The sequence below is a fragment of the Castanea sativa genome, chromosome 5 (assembly GCF_040712315.1).
Source record: "Castanea sativa cultivar Marrone di Chiusa Pesio chromosome 5, ASM4071231v1".
Lineage (NCBI taxonomy): Eukaryota > Viridiplantae > Streptophyta > Magnoliopsida > Fagales > Fagaceae > Castanea > Castanea sativa.
The window spans coordinates 2,381,635-2,393,141 of record NC_134017.1 but is presented as its reverse complement, the minus strand read 5'-3'; the positions used below and the strand labels follow the sequence as shown (position 1 = coordinate 2,393,141).

The following is an 11,507-nucleotide window of genomic DNA, read 5'->3' as shown; positions in this document are numbered from 1 at the left end:
CACCTAATCTGAGTGTTAAGAGAAGTTTTGGTGTGTGTGGGAAGCATTGGAAGAAGCCATCGAATGACGGATGCAATTTGGAGCTAATTGCGAGATTCGGATAACTAGTGAAGACATAGCTCGGTGAAGCCCGTTGGTAGCTAGAACTTGGAGGGTTCAATTACATTAGATAGATTAGGCTTGGAGGGCCGCAGAGAGATTTTTTGCCGAGTACTTCAGTTTCCTCTTTGATAACATGTCTCAGTGTTATCTTATGTTTGCATTTCTCTTCTCTTACTCTTTAAGCCTTATATTTGTTATTGCTTGCTTGTAGTTATAGCTTAGAGAGTAGTCGTTATTGCGTATCATTTACTTTTGTTCCGTACTTAGATAAGCTAGAGTAAAAGCAATTAAGCCGCAGTTTTAAAATTGGGGGTCTAAACAAGCTATAGTGTTTGAGCTTTCATTCTCCATGAAACCCCTTGTTTCATCGTTCTCTCTTTCCAGAGCAGTTACCATTGTTGATCCATGCTATGGATTGGGTCTATATTTTACGGTTATTGGTACAAACTGCCAAAGGAAACAAAGGACCTTGGGTCATCTTACTTATCACAACAATACTAATTCAAGGCTTTCCAAGCTTACATGTCTTTTAATTATACAAAGATATGTGATGGAAGCAGTTGCTGAATTTGCCAATAAAAATATGAGAAATATCTATGCAAACTTTGCTTTCACCGTTCCCCACTTCCAATCAGGGTTTTTTTTTTTTTTTTTGGTTAATTGTTATAGAAGTGTGTATAAAATGTTTCCATGGTACCAGCTGCAGGCATCGACTTGATACCATGGTCTAATATATTTCTTTTTGAATGCTGCACAAGTACTTAAGAAACTTCTTTTTTCTAATACCTGCATTTTATTTTTTTTGGCAACTCCCATTCATCAATGAGCCCATCTCTCTTCTCATCAAACACATGGAAGGCTTCTTTCACCTCCTCCAAGCTTAGCTCTTTCACATTAATCAGCCTTAAGAGTTCCAAGCCTGAAGTGAATTCAGTATTGCCACTGAAATTCTCACACTACCATGCTAACAATCTACTATGATTGGTCTTTGCCATTCATAAGAATTTAAGGGAAAAAAATGTCCCCCATTTTAAAATGTATTTTTCAATCATTAACTTGGAGACGCATATCCTTCTGCCCAGGTTTCTGGAATAATTTCTCAGGGTATGAGCTTGAGCTTGCATTTTTTTTTGTTTTATTCTGTAGAATTTTACAAAGATCTACCGATAGAAAAGTAGAAAATATCAATCCTTAAACTCCTAGTACAAATTAAGAGTAGGAGAATACAATGGGGTTCTGCTCTGAACCCATATATTTAACATGGACTTCAAGGTTCCACATATAGAACCACATTTATTTATAAAACAGACATAGATATGACAGAAGATAGTATTCATGGTCCCATTTCACTATCTACATGCCAACTTGATCATTGAAGAAATTTCAACATATTCCACACCTATTCACAGTTACTTATTGTTAACAATGTAATTACAAATTATAAGGTATTATTGATGATCTGAATCATTTTTCTTTAGGACATTGTTCTAATGCTACAAATATTTTATTAGAGCATTGAATGGATTTTTTCATGCTCTGTCCTCAAATGGCTTCTAGTAATATCTTTCACACTAGGACAGCCAGACAGTGCCATGGTGAGCTCAAGCTCATCCTTCAGCATATGTATGACTTTTCTCACCCCATATTCCCCCTTTGCTGCCAACCCATAGACAACAGGCCTCCCAATCTGCAATAATAAATATATAGATTACAATAGAGTTTAGAGAGCTTTGACCAAGAATCATAAAATTTTAAGAGGTTTTTTAATATATCAGCATTGACATTGGGATGGAGAGAGAATAAAATATTGAGTATTGAGGATTAACACTGCCAAGGCGTGTTACTCCTACAATTATATCCAGCACTCTCAAAGTGTTTCAATGATCTAGGTATATATCTTGAGCAACTCAAAATTTTTTTATTTGCACATGCAAGTTAGACGGAAATTAGACAATAAGTTGAAAAAAAAAATGGCAATCTAGAAGCAGAGTACGATAGAGCTGCTTCCCAAAAAGGCATCAGTTGGATTCACTGACATTCATTGACAGTTGAAACTCACGTAAAAGCAATTACACAAGCGCATGACCAAAAAATACTACTTATTCTCTTTATATAGCAACCACATGGCGGACATTGCATGTGAAGAAATGGTGTTTAAGAGAAGATTCATAAGTTAGTTACATGAATCAAATAGTTTGGGGTGGAGAGCTAGCTTACAAGTACGGCTTGTGCACCAAGGGCTAATGCCTTGAAGACATCTGTTCCTCGCCGCACTCCTCCATCAAGGAACACAGGAACTTTCCCTCCAACAGCATGAACCACCTGCAACCACAAGATGCCTAAATATCCACAATCGCTGATTGAACTTTGGCATGCCAAAGAGCATAGTGTAACTCTACACAAATCCAGACAGAAAATTCCTGTGCAGGAATGCATGGCCACGTACGTGTCTTGTCTTAAATTGCTAAAATTTCATACAAATTTGAATGTTAAGGATGTCTAGCTACGGCATTACCTCGTACAAAACTTCCCTAAACCCTTATACTCTTAACATCTATATTAAAGGAGCACAGAGATGCAAAATGTAGAATCTGTGTTTACACCTACACACCGAATGAGAATAATATTCTTATGCTAAGCAGTAGAGATAAAACTTCACCTCTTCCAGAACAGTAATAGTAGCAGGAGTGTAATCAAGCTGGCGAGCCCCATGATTAGAGACTACAATCCCAGCAACACCTACTTCTGTCGCCTTTATTGCTGCCCATGACAGTACATCAAATGTTTAGGATATTTGAATGTTGAACAGAAAGTAAAGCAACCATGACATTCAAGGATCCGAGTAAATTATCAAGTGTGTGAAAAGATGCAGAATTTAAAGTGATTTACATAAAAATGTTTGACAGAGCAGATAGAGGAGGTAACTGTGAGAAAAAAAATCACACAATCAGGATGATTAACAGGCCTCCTATACTTGAAATTCCAAAGATAAAAAGGATGATTAACTGAAATTTTCATTAAAATTTTAAAATTTCAAAGACAGAGAATGTTCTTCCTGTTACTAAGGGAAGGAAAAAAATAGGGAAGATGCAAAATAGAGATGTGAATATCAGTAATAAAGCTTGATCTTACCATCTTCATGAGTAATAATAGTGATAGTATAATAATGATGAGATGCAAATATCATAAGATGGAGAACCTACCATCTTCCCGAGTGAGTACTCCCTTGATTACAATTGGAAAGGTTGTTATAGATCTTAACCATCCTATGTCCTGTGTATGTTGTGACACTTTAGTTAAACTCATAAGAATGTAATAAACCATGGCCCTTGCACACACCCTCAGCAAGCAAAAATAAAAAATGAAACCATATAGGCACTTCCAATGGTATCTTACGCCTCAACCTTTACATTATAAAAGCACCAACTAAAACACATAATGCTAAAATCAGTGTTATAATGAGTAAAACAACTAGTTTTGAAAATTTATGCAGAAGGGGAAAAAAACTATTTTCCAAGTAAAATCTTTTAAACATTTTTGCAACAGCACATTAAAAGGTAAGCAGAATAGGTTACTCGTTTATACCCTCCAGCACAAAGAAGCATCAAGGGTCCCTTTGGCAAAACCTTCTAAAATTGAAACTTCATCCTGCAGAAAATTTGATTCGTGAGTAACAATAAAAGCTTTAGTTTTAAAATTTTAAAAATAAGATTAAAACTTCAGTTAACATGCATACATGTGTCCATTTTTTTAAATTCAATGCATCTGGTACATTTCAATGTGCGAATTGGGAGTTACACAATTTCACTCACATTGTCCACTTCAGTTGATACAAGGCCTTCAATATTCTTTAATGGCGGTACAATCATTCTGCAGAACTTATTACAGTCAAATTTCAAATTAGATTTAAGATCAAGCTTATTTTGTTAGCATGAAAGGAACATAAATACCATTACATGGAGAACTTTATACCCAACTGTGAAGGGAATAAAATGATTAGTATTGGAAAAAAAGAAAAAAAGAAAAAAGGAGAAGATATGTACTTGTTCTTTATGTCTGCCTCCCTTCGACCAAGCATGGGAGCATCAACTGTCAGCACAATAGCCTTGTATCCATTTCTTTCAGCTCTCTGAACTAGCTGAGCTGCTACATCTCGGTTCTTATATACCTATTCCCAGATGAATATCAGATTACAGTGTGACTTGCTAACAACAGGATCACCAATACAAAGACAAAGAAAGCAACCAAAAGAAAGTGTTGCTGCTAAAGAAATATACATTTCATTAATGAAATTATAAGAGCTAAAGAAGGATTGAATACATATAATTGAAAAAACCGAATGGCATTGCAGCTGGAAGCAACCTCCTCGATAGTGCAGGAAGACATGGAGGACAAAACCTGCAATGAAAAATAACTTACAATTCATGAAACTTAGCAAGAAAATTAGCTCCATATTTAAAAATCAATACCATTATAGTATTAGATGCAGCTGCTGCTCTGGCTGTAGCGATCTCTCCTAGAATAATCACAATGAGCAAGTCAATAAGAATCCAAACAAATTTCAACTGAGACTGAGAACTCTTCCAAGAAGATTTGGACCTTCTGGATGTGCCAACTTATGCATAGAAGATGGAGCTACCATGATTGGCGCTGAGATTTTGTAACCCAGTACAGTAGTTGACAAATTTATTCTGCTTACATCTACAAGAATTCTAGGCCGGAACCTGAGAAGCAGTGGAAAGTGATGAGGAAATTATTGTAGCCAGTTTTCAGCAAAAATCACCAACTGAATTAGCAGCAGCATACGTTATTCTGCGAAATGCTTCCACATTCTCTTTTAGGGTGTGTTGATCCTCCGCTCCCCCAGAAAAGAAGTCATAATACATTTTTGGAAGAGCTTGCCTAGCCAATTCTTGAAACTCATTCACATTAACAGGTTCACCCTCCATTATCCTGGATACATGAGCATTAATAGATGGATTACTTTCCAGTGAGTTAATACTAGATGCATTCTCAAGAGACTACACCATATAAAGACATTTATTATGATAGTATCAATAATTGCAAGAATTTATTAAAATATGTGATACTCATGTTTAAGGCATTAAAGTTTTGCCTGAACTTGCTTATATTATGATATAGCCACAGGCCAGCTTGAGGCAAAGTTGGGTTTCCAAGCAAATCTAAATTTCTTGCACAAAGTAGTATGACTTTGATGAATCATAATCAAAGCCATTCACATACTACGTACTGCCTATTGGCCATTCCTCACCAGTCACCACCATTTTAAGCAAGTCAATCTACAATATTGAAAATATTCGCATATACATATTCATATGGATTGGAAAGATATCCCAGAAAACATTTATTTTTCCTTTTATTTATTTCTTTTCTTTTTCTTCTTTTCTATGTTTTGTTCATGGTCTACAAAGTACTGCAGAACATAAAGATTCAACATGGTACTTACATAAGTAAAATCAATACCAGTTAAATGCCTGAAATCACTTCAAAGCAATCAATACCAATAAAAAGCATGATGACCCATTAAAGTATTAACATTAATTACTAATCAAAAGATGGTCAAGCAGACCATGATCAAAATATAGGCAGCACTTACCTACAAGAGCTGAGAGTTATTACAATCTGAGCAGCCACTGAAGGAAAAGTGTGTTGAGTTGGACTTCCTACTCAAAAGAGTTAAAATCTCAATTGAGTAAAATATGTCAGTGGGCCAGACTCTAGAGAGCTACTAGGATTGGTGTAATTTGCACAAATGGGCAAGGTTATAATTGTCATTGTGATGAACAATGTCGTGTTAAAACCAGACTCTGAAATTAGGCGGCCACAGCTGGATTCAACCCAAGTTCTGTTCATCCCATATTTGAGTATTGAATAATAATCTCAATGATAATTTCTAAATTATTTATGTTAGGAGAGGTGTTATGTATAACATTTTTATAATATTTTTACAACAAATTATAAGAGGCTAGTTGTTATTAGTTCAAATTTGAACTTAACATTAAGATTACATTTTTGCCCCAACAATAATAACCAATAACAACTTGCCACTTAGGATTTGTTGTAAAAAATATTGTGGACATATTATTTCTAGAATTAAATAGTAGCTTAATGAGTTTTTTTTTTTTTTTTCCTCTCTATATATTTATACTACTATTTATGAGACTGCCCCTGTTTGGACCGGATTTTTTTTGTTCCAAAATACCCTTACACCCCTAGGTTTAAGTAGAGACAAAACTAAAGGATAGTTCGGTAAAAATACATGTCTAACTTGCACCAAAATTATGCCTACAAAAAAGGAACACTCTTCCACTAACCTACTTCTTCAAAGTAACTATATGTTTATTGTTTTTTTTTTTTTAAATAGAAAAATAATTTGAACAACCCACGTTTGCTGCTATTTTTTCCTTTAAAAAAAAAACATAAATTTTTTTTTTCTATGACCACTAAAAAAAAAAAGCCTCATCGCACACGTGAAGAGCATGTGATGAGACTAGTATATATATATATATCCAAAACCGCGACTAACACCATAATTTCACAATATTTAAAAAAAAAAAATTAAAAGCACCATTTTTCTCTCCAAAATAATACCTGATACTTGCCAAAGGCTGAATTGACATCTTCCTACTCATTTATAAAGCGCTTAAGAGTCTAGCGAGAAAATGATTCGACCTGCGGATATAGTTTGTAATTATTTATAAAAAAAAACAAATAAAAATAAAACATACTTTATCTTTAAGAATAATCAAAACCCGATGGATACAAACACAAACTCAGCACGCCGGTTTACTCTCTCTAAGATCTCTCAAAGCTAATCAACTCTCTTTTTCTTCCATCTTCTTTCTTCTTCACGCAGCCCCATCACAATTTTCCACCACTTTTTTTTTTTTTTTTTTCTTTCAAATTCTTTGTTGATTTTCCTAATAGCAACAACGACCAACGGACCTAAACCTTCGATCTCTTTGGCCCTGCTTTCACACCCAAACACAACGGTGTCGTGAACACTCTTAGGCTCCGCTTGGGAGTTCATAAGGGAAGGGAATGGAATGGAATAGAATAATCATAAGGGAATGGAAAGGAATAAAATGGAATGAAATGTATTTAAGTAAGAGAAAGGAATGGAAAAGAATGGAATGGAATGGAATTAAGTAACCTTGATTGGATGTTTTAAAATAAAGGAATAGAAATGAATGAAAATGAATAGAATGTAAGTGATCTTGTTTGGGAGTAATATGGAGGGAATAGAATGGAATCATTTTATGACAATATTACTATTAGACCCCTATTTTAAAATAAAGGGTTGACTATATAGGGGTATTTTGGGAGTTTTAGTAAAAAATTCATTAAATCTAATTCAATTCTCTCCCATACTTTCCAATTTCTAGGAGAATAAAAATTTGAGGTTTTAAGGGAATAGAGAGGAATGAATGTTCCCTCCTATCCATTCCATTCCATTTTCTCCCACTTAAACTCCCAAACAACGGAATGGACTTTTCATTCCCATCATTAAAACTCCCAAACAAAAGAAGGGAAGAATATTCTAAAATTATTCTTTTCATTCCATTTCATTCTATTCCCTCCTCCCAAGCGGAGCCTTATTATCTACGTAAGTAGCTCAGTTTTTCTAAACCTTCGATTTTTTTAATTGTGGGTTTTGTTCTGTGTAGGCCTTTGTTTGTTTCTTGGGAAAGTTTTATTCAGTTTTAGTTTTATTTTTCATCACAGGTTTTTTTTTTTTTTGTTCTCTGCTATCATCGATGTTTGGATCCTCTCAGTTGTTGCCGTTTCTGAAAAACCAAAGGCAAGGTATTTAACGCAGTGGTAAATTCGAATTTTGATAGCTTAGTTATATATATATATAGCTTAGTTATATACATGAACGCAAATTGTTTGATAAAATACATTATTGTATTGTTCTTTTTCCACAATTTGATTTTGTACAATGTCCTTTTTTCAGGTTTAATAGGTGGACATATACACTCAATGTTTACTCAACTTGCCTATGCCTTGCATAAAAAAAGGTGTAATACTCCCTTTTTAATATATTTTTTTTCTTTTTTTGCACTGTCTCCACACGACTATGGTTTCTCCCAATGACTACTCTATTTTATGAAATTCGAATAAAAAACAAAAAAATAAATTACATAATCATAGACAATAATTAAAGAAATGAAGTTGTTGAATAGCATATTGAACTCAAGCTCTCACTTGAAGGATGGTATGATATTCTTTTTCTTTTAATTTGATAGTAGTTTGCCCTTTCATCGTATCTTGAATCTCTAGGATGATATATCTCTTTCCAATTTACAATAGAGAATATAATATGCAAGGTTTAGGAAATGTGTAACACCTCCTTTGTTGTAGCTTAAGAATTTATAGGAGAAAGATGGCTTTCGATTGGCCATGAACTGGAGGAATTATACTACTCACCAGTGGCATGGAATCTTTGAGGTTTGTTCTTACTTTGTCATATTTATTCCGTTGATTCTTTTTGTAACAAAGAGGAATATCATATCAAGCCAGCTGCTTTAGCTTACAATTTATATATATAACAATATAACCTTAGTGCACAAAGTTCAAGGCCCTAAAGGTATGAAGTTAGAGGTTGGTTTTAACTTTGTACTTGGGTTGAACAAAGCATCTAATTTCTCCTATTGGTGTAATGTTTTAAGAGATCTAAACTTCTTACAGGGATTTGAACTTCTATATATTCCTGTATTATTAACATTCTTCAAACAAATGAAAAAAAGGAAATATCTTTAGATTTTAGTTTTAGTAGTTTTCATGTGTATTGCACGGGTCAGGAACTAGTATTTTATTATTTTTCTTCTAAAAATATATTCTCTTTCATATATATATATATATATATATATATATATATATATATATATATATATATATTAATTTTAGTAAAAGGACAGTGCACTACAAGTCACAACTATTCTAAAGTCCCTCAATATATTTTTTTTTGATGGAATAAAGTCCCTCAATATTGATTTGCAATCATGAAAGATGTTGCATGCACCCTAGTTAGTGGTTGAAAAACATATGGTTTGAGCAAAACAACAAACCTATTGGTCAGAAAGGTTCTTGATGAGGCCTCCCTTACTTGTCAATCCTGAATTGCCTGGTGCAAAATCCTTGGTCTTTGAACCATGAGTGGGTTTTCAATTCTTCAACCAAGACTAATTTTTATTTCTTAATGAACATCAAAACTATAAGAATTAAGAAGCAGCAATAAGTACCAGTCAAACCCATTTGGTGTTAATTATTGAATTGAGAACAGTGGGACCAGTTGGGAAATTTGTTTTTAGTGCAAAAAAACCCTCTACTTTTTTTTTATGAGTTTTTGTTTGGTATTAAAGATAGTTTTTATTTTTTTTTTTTTTTTTTAATTCGATAAATAAAGAAGGGAGATTTGAATTATGTACATTTCCCTTGAAAAGTTTCAAGAATCAAGACTCTTGGCATGAGAGAGTCTTTCTTAAAGTGGATAAATGATGGGGTGTCACCAAAGTATCCGATCTGTCACATTTGGCAATGAGGTATTAAAAGGAATTTTAGAAGGTTCTTAAATCATAACTCATAAGTATTTATTAAATAAATAGTTAAGTAAAGGGATGGCCATTGGCCTAGATCAATTATCACTATTCACATGTTTTATCTAAGCATTGGTTTTGTCTTTAACTTTCTCTCAAAGAAGCATCACTATTTAAAGTTTAAACTAGTAAATATTTTTAAAAATCTTTTGATTAATCCTGAACATAATTTATTTAAGTTTTTTCTTACCCTAAAGTCTCAATACTACAAATAATTGTGTCCTTTGTGAAGTATTGAACTTTCTTTTATCTTTAAATCAAACCAAGACGGCCTAGCAAGAGGAGGCAAAGACTACTCTTTGTTAATACTCAAGATCAAGGTGAGTTTATACTCATGAATAGTCTCCTTGATTTTCGATAATGGTAGGGCTAAGAAGCAAGAGCCCCCAAGTTCTCTGCTTTATCTTTGGTATCTCTCTGTTCGTTTGTTTGTTTTTTTTTTTTTTGTTTTTTTGGCATTTTCACTTTGTATACCTAATGAAAAGTGGGGAGAAAGGAACGACGGTTGGATATGGTGGAGATTGGTGTATGTCTACGCTAATCTGGAGTTGAATTTTATATAATTTTTATTTAAAATAAATTTTTTTTTTAACACAGGGTCAATTTATAAATATGAAAATCTCTAGGAATTATTAAAAAAAAAAATTGAAATCTTAGGAGGTTAGTTTGCAGTACCTAAACATCATAGGGTGTTTTTATATTTTGGCCCTCTTTTTAATTATGTTTAAATATAACCGATTCTCAAATATAATACTACCTAACGAGTTTTATAATGAACTAGTTGCAGGCCCACGCGATGTGCGGGAATAGATAATGTTAGGTTCTAAAAGTTAAGAACAATTGACAAACCATGAGCACAAACTTGTTTAGGTATAAATCATAGAGTCTATAAGATTCATTATACAATGTTCAAAGTGCTACAAGTCAGAATACAAGAAAAAGGAAGCTATAGGTTTAGGAATTTGAGACATGCCAGGTTCGACCGATCGAAAGAATAAGTTCGACCGATCGAAAGACGGGGTCCACAAAATCTAATTAAAGTCCAACAGCCCATCAAGCCCATTAAGTGATTAGGGTTTCAGATCTATTTCACACGTATAGTATTTCAAGTTAGAAGGGGCCAGAATATCGGGAAAAAAAAATTCAAATAGGCATTCATATAGTATTAACAAATTATAAATACACAAAATCGTTATTTTTTAATACAAAATGCAATCATCTACCAATAAAGACAATAATAATGATGATGATGATTTTTTTTTTTTAAAAAAAAACTAGGCTAGCTAGGATTTTTTTTGAAGTTAGAGCATTCATAGTAGTGGTGTTAAAAATTTTTGCTTTTAGCACTTCAAAAAGCTTAGTTATCTATATTACCACCTCACTTTACATTGTACCCAACATCAAATGCTCTTATGCTCTTATGGAAAGTCATTGATATGTTGCATTGGTTATTTAGAAAAGTTAACTTCGTCTGGTTATATTCCCAGCATCCATTCGCTAGTGATAGGAGTGTGCTTATTGATTGATTGATAGGCTTGATATGGATTGATTTGGATTGATAGGCTAAAAAGTTTTTCAGCAGTGTTAGTTTTATGTTTCCTGATATTTAAACTCTCTTTTATTTTCCCCCTCATCCCTGCAAGTTTGTTTCTTCTGTTGTTCTGATTTAGATATCTAATTCTTGTGACAGCATTTGGCCGATTTGCTTGCATCTCAGCTTTGTTCAAAGGTATGTTCTAAGATATTTTGTTGAAGCTCATAAATAAAAATTACAAATTACTGTGT

At 33.4% G+C, this 11,507-nt stretch overlaps 1 protein-coding gene and 1 long non-coding RNA gene across 4 annotated transcripts; one reads left to right on the top strand and one right to left on the bottom strand.

Annotated features, from left to right (window-relative positions):
• The first annotated feature begins 1,206 nt into the window (after positions 1-1,206).
• Positions 1,207-1,683, top strand: LOC142637304 (uncharacterized). Its single transcript, XR_012844598.1, has 2 exons — positions 1,207-1,510; positions 1,548-1,683. It is a non-coding gene; the product is annotated as an uncharacterized LOC142637304 (long non-coding RNA).
• On the bottom strand, positions 1,363-5,814 carry LOC142637302 (peroxisomal (S)-2-hydroxyacid oxidase GLO4-like). 3 transcript variants are annotated; one of them, XM_075811578.1, is made up of 12 exons: positions 5,720-5,814; positions 4,909-5,055; positions 4,702-4,826; positions 4,572-4,618; positions 4,423-4,500; positions 4,146-4,270; positions 3,915-3,972; positions 3,688-3,750; positions 3,306-3,375; positions 2,762-2,862; positions 2,320-2,424; positions 1,363-1,789 (listed from the first exon to the last, which is right to left on the bottom strand). In XM_075811578.1, the coding sequence occupies exons 2-12, from the start codon at positions 5,049-5,051 to the stop codon at positions 1,610-1,612; spliced, it is 1,095 nt and encodes a 364-aa protein (XP_075667693.1). In that variant the 5' UTR covers positions 5,052-5,055; positions 5,720-5,814; the 3' UTR covers positions 1,363-1,609. The 3 variants fall into 3 exon arrangements, with proteins under 3 accessions (XP_075667693.1, XP_075667692.1, XP_075667694.1); XM_075811577.1 differs by lacking the exon at positions 5,720-5,814 and adding an exon at positions 5,570-5,672; XM_075811579.1 differs by lacking the exon at positions 5,720-5,814 and adding an exon at positions 5,229-5,460.
• Between the last annotated feature and the right edge of the window lie 5,693 nt (positions 5,815-11,507).

Bases quoted from the DNA above. Each gene is read 5' to 3' on its own strand.
- LOC142637302 (XM_075811577.1), bottom strand. The intron at 4,501-4,571 runs GTATTGATTTTT...TTTTCATTGCAG, and splicing joins CTGCATCTAATACTATAATG to GTTTTGTCCTCCATGTCTTC. The intron at 1,790-2,319 runs GTAAGCTAGCTC...TTATTATTGCAG, and splicing joins TTGGTGCACAAGCCGTACTT to ATTGGGAGGCCTGTTGTCTA.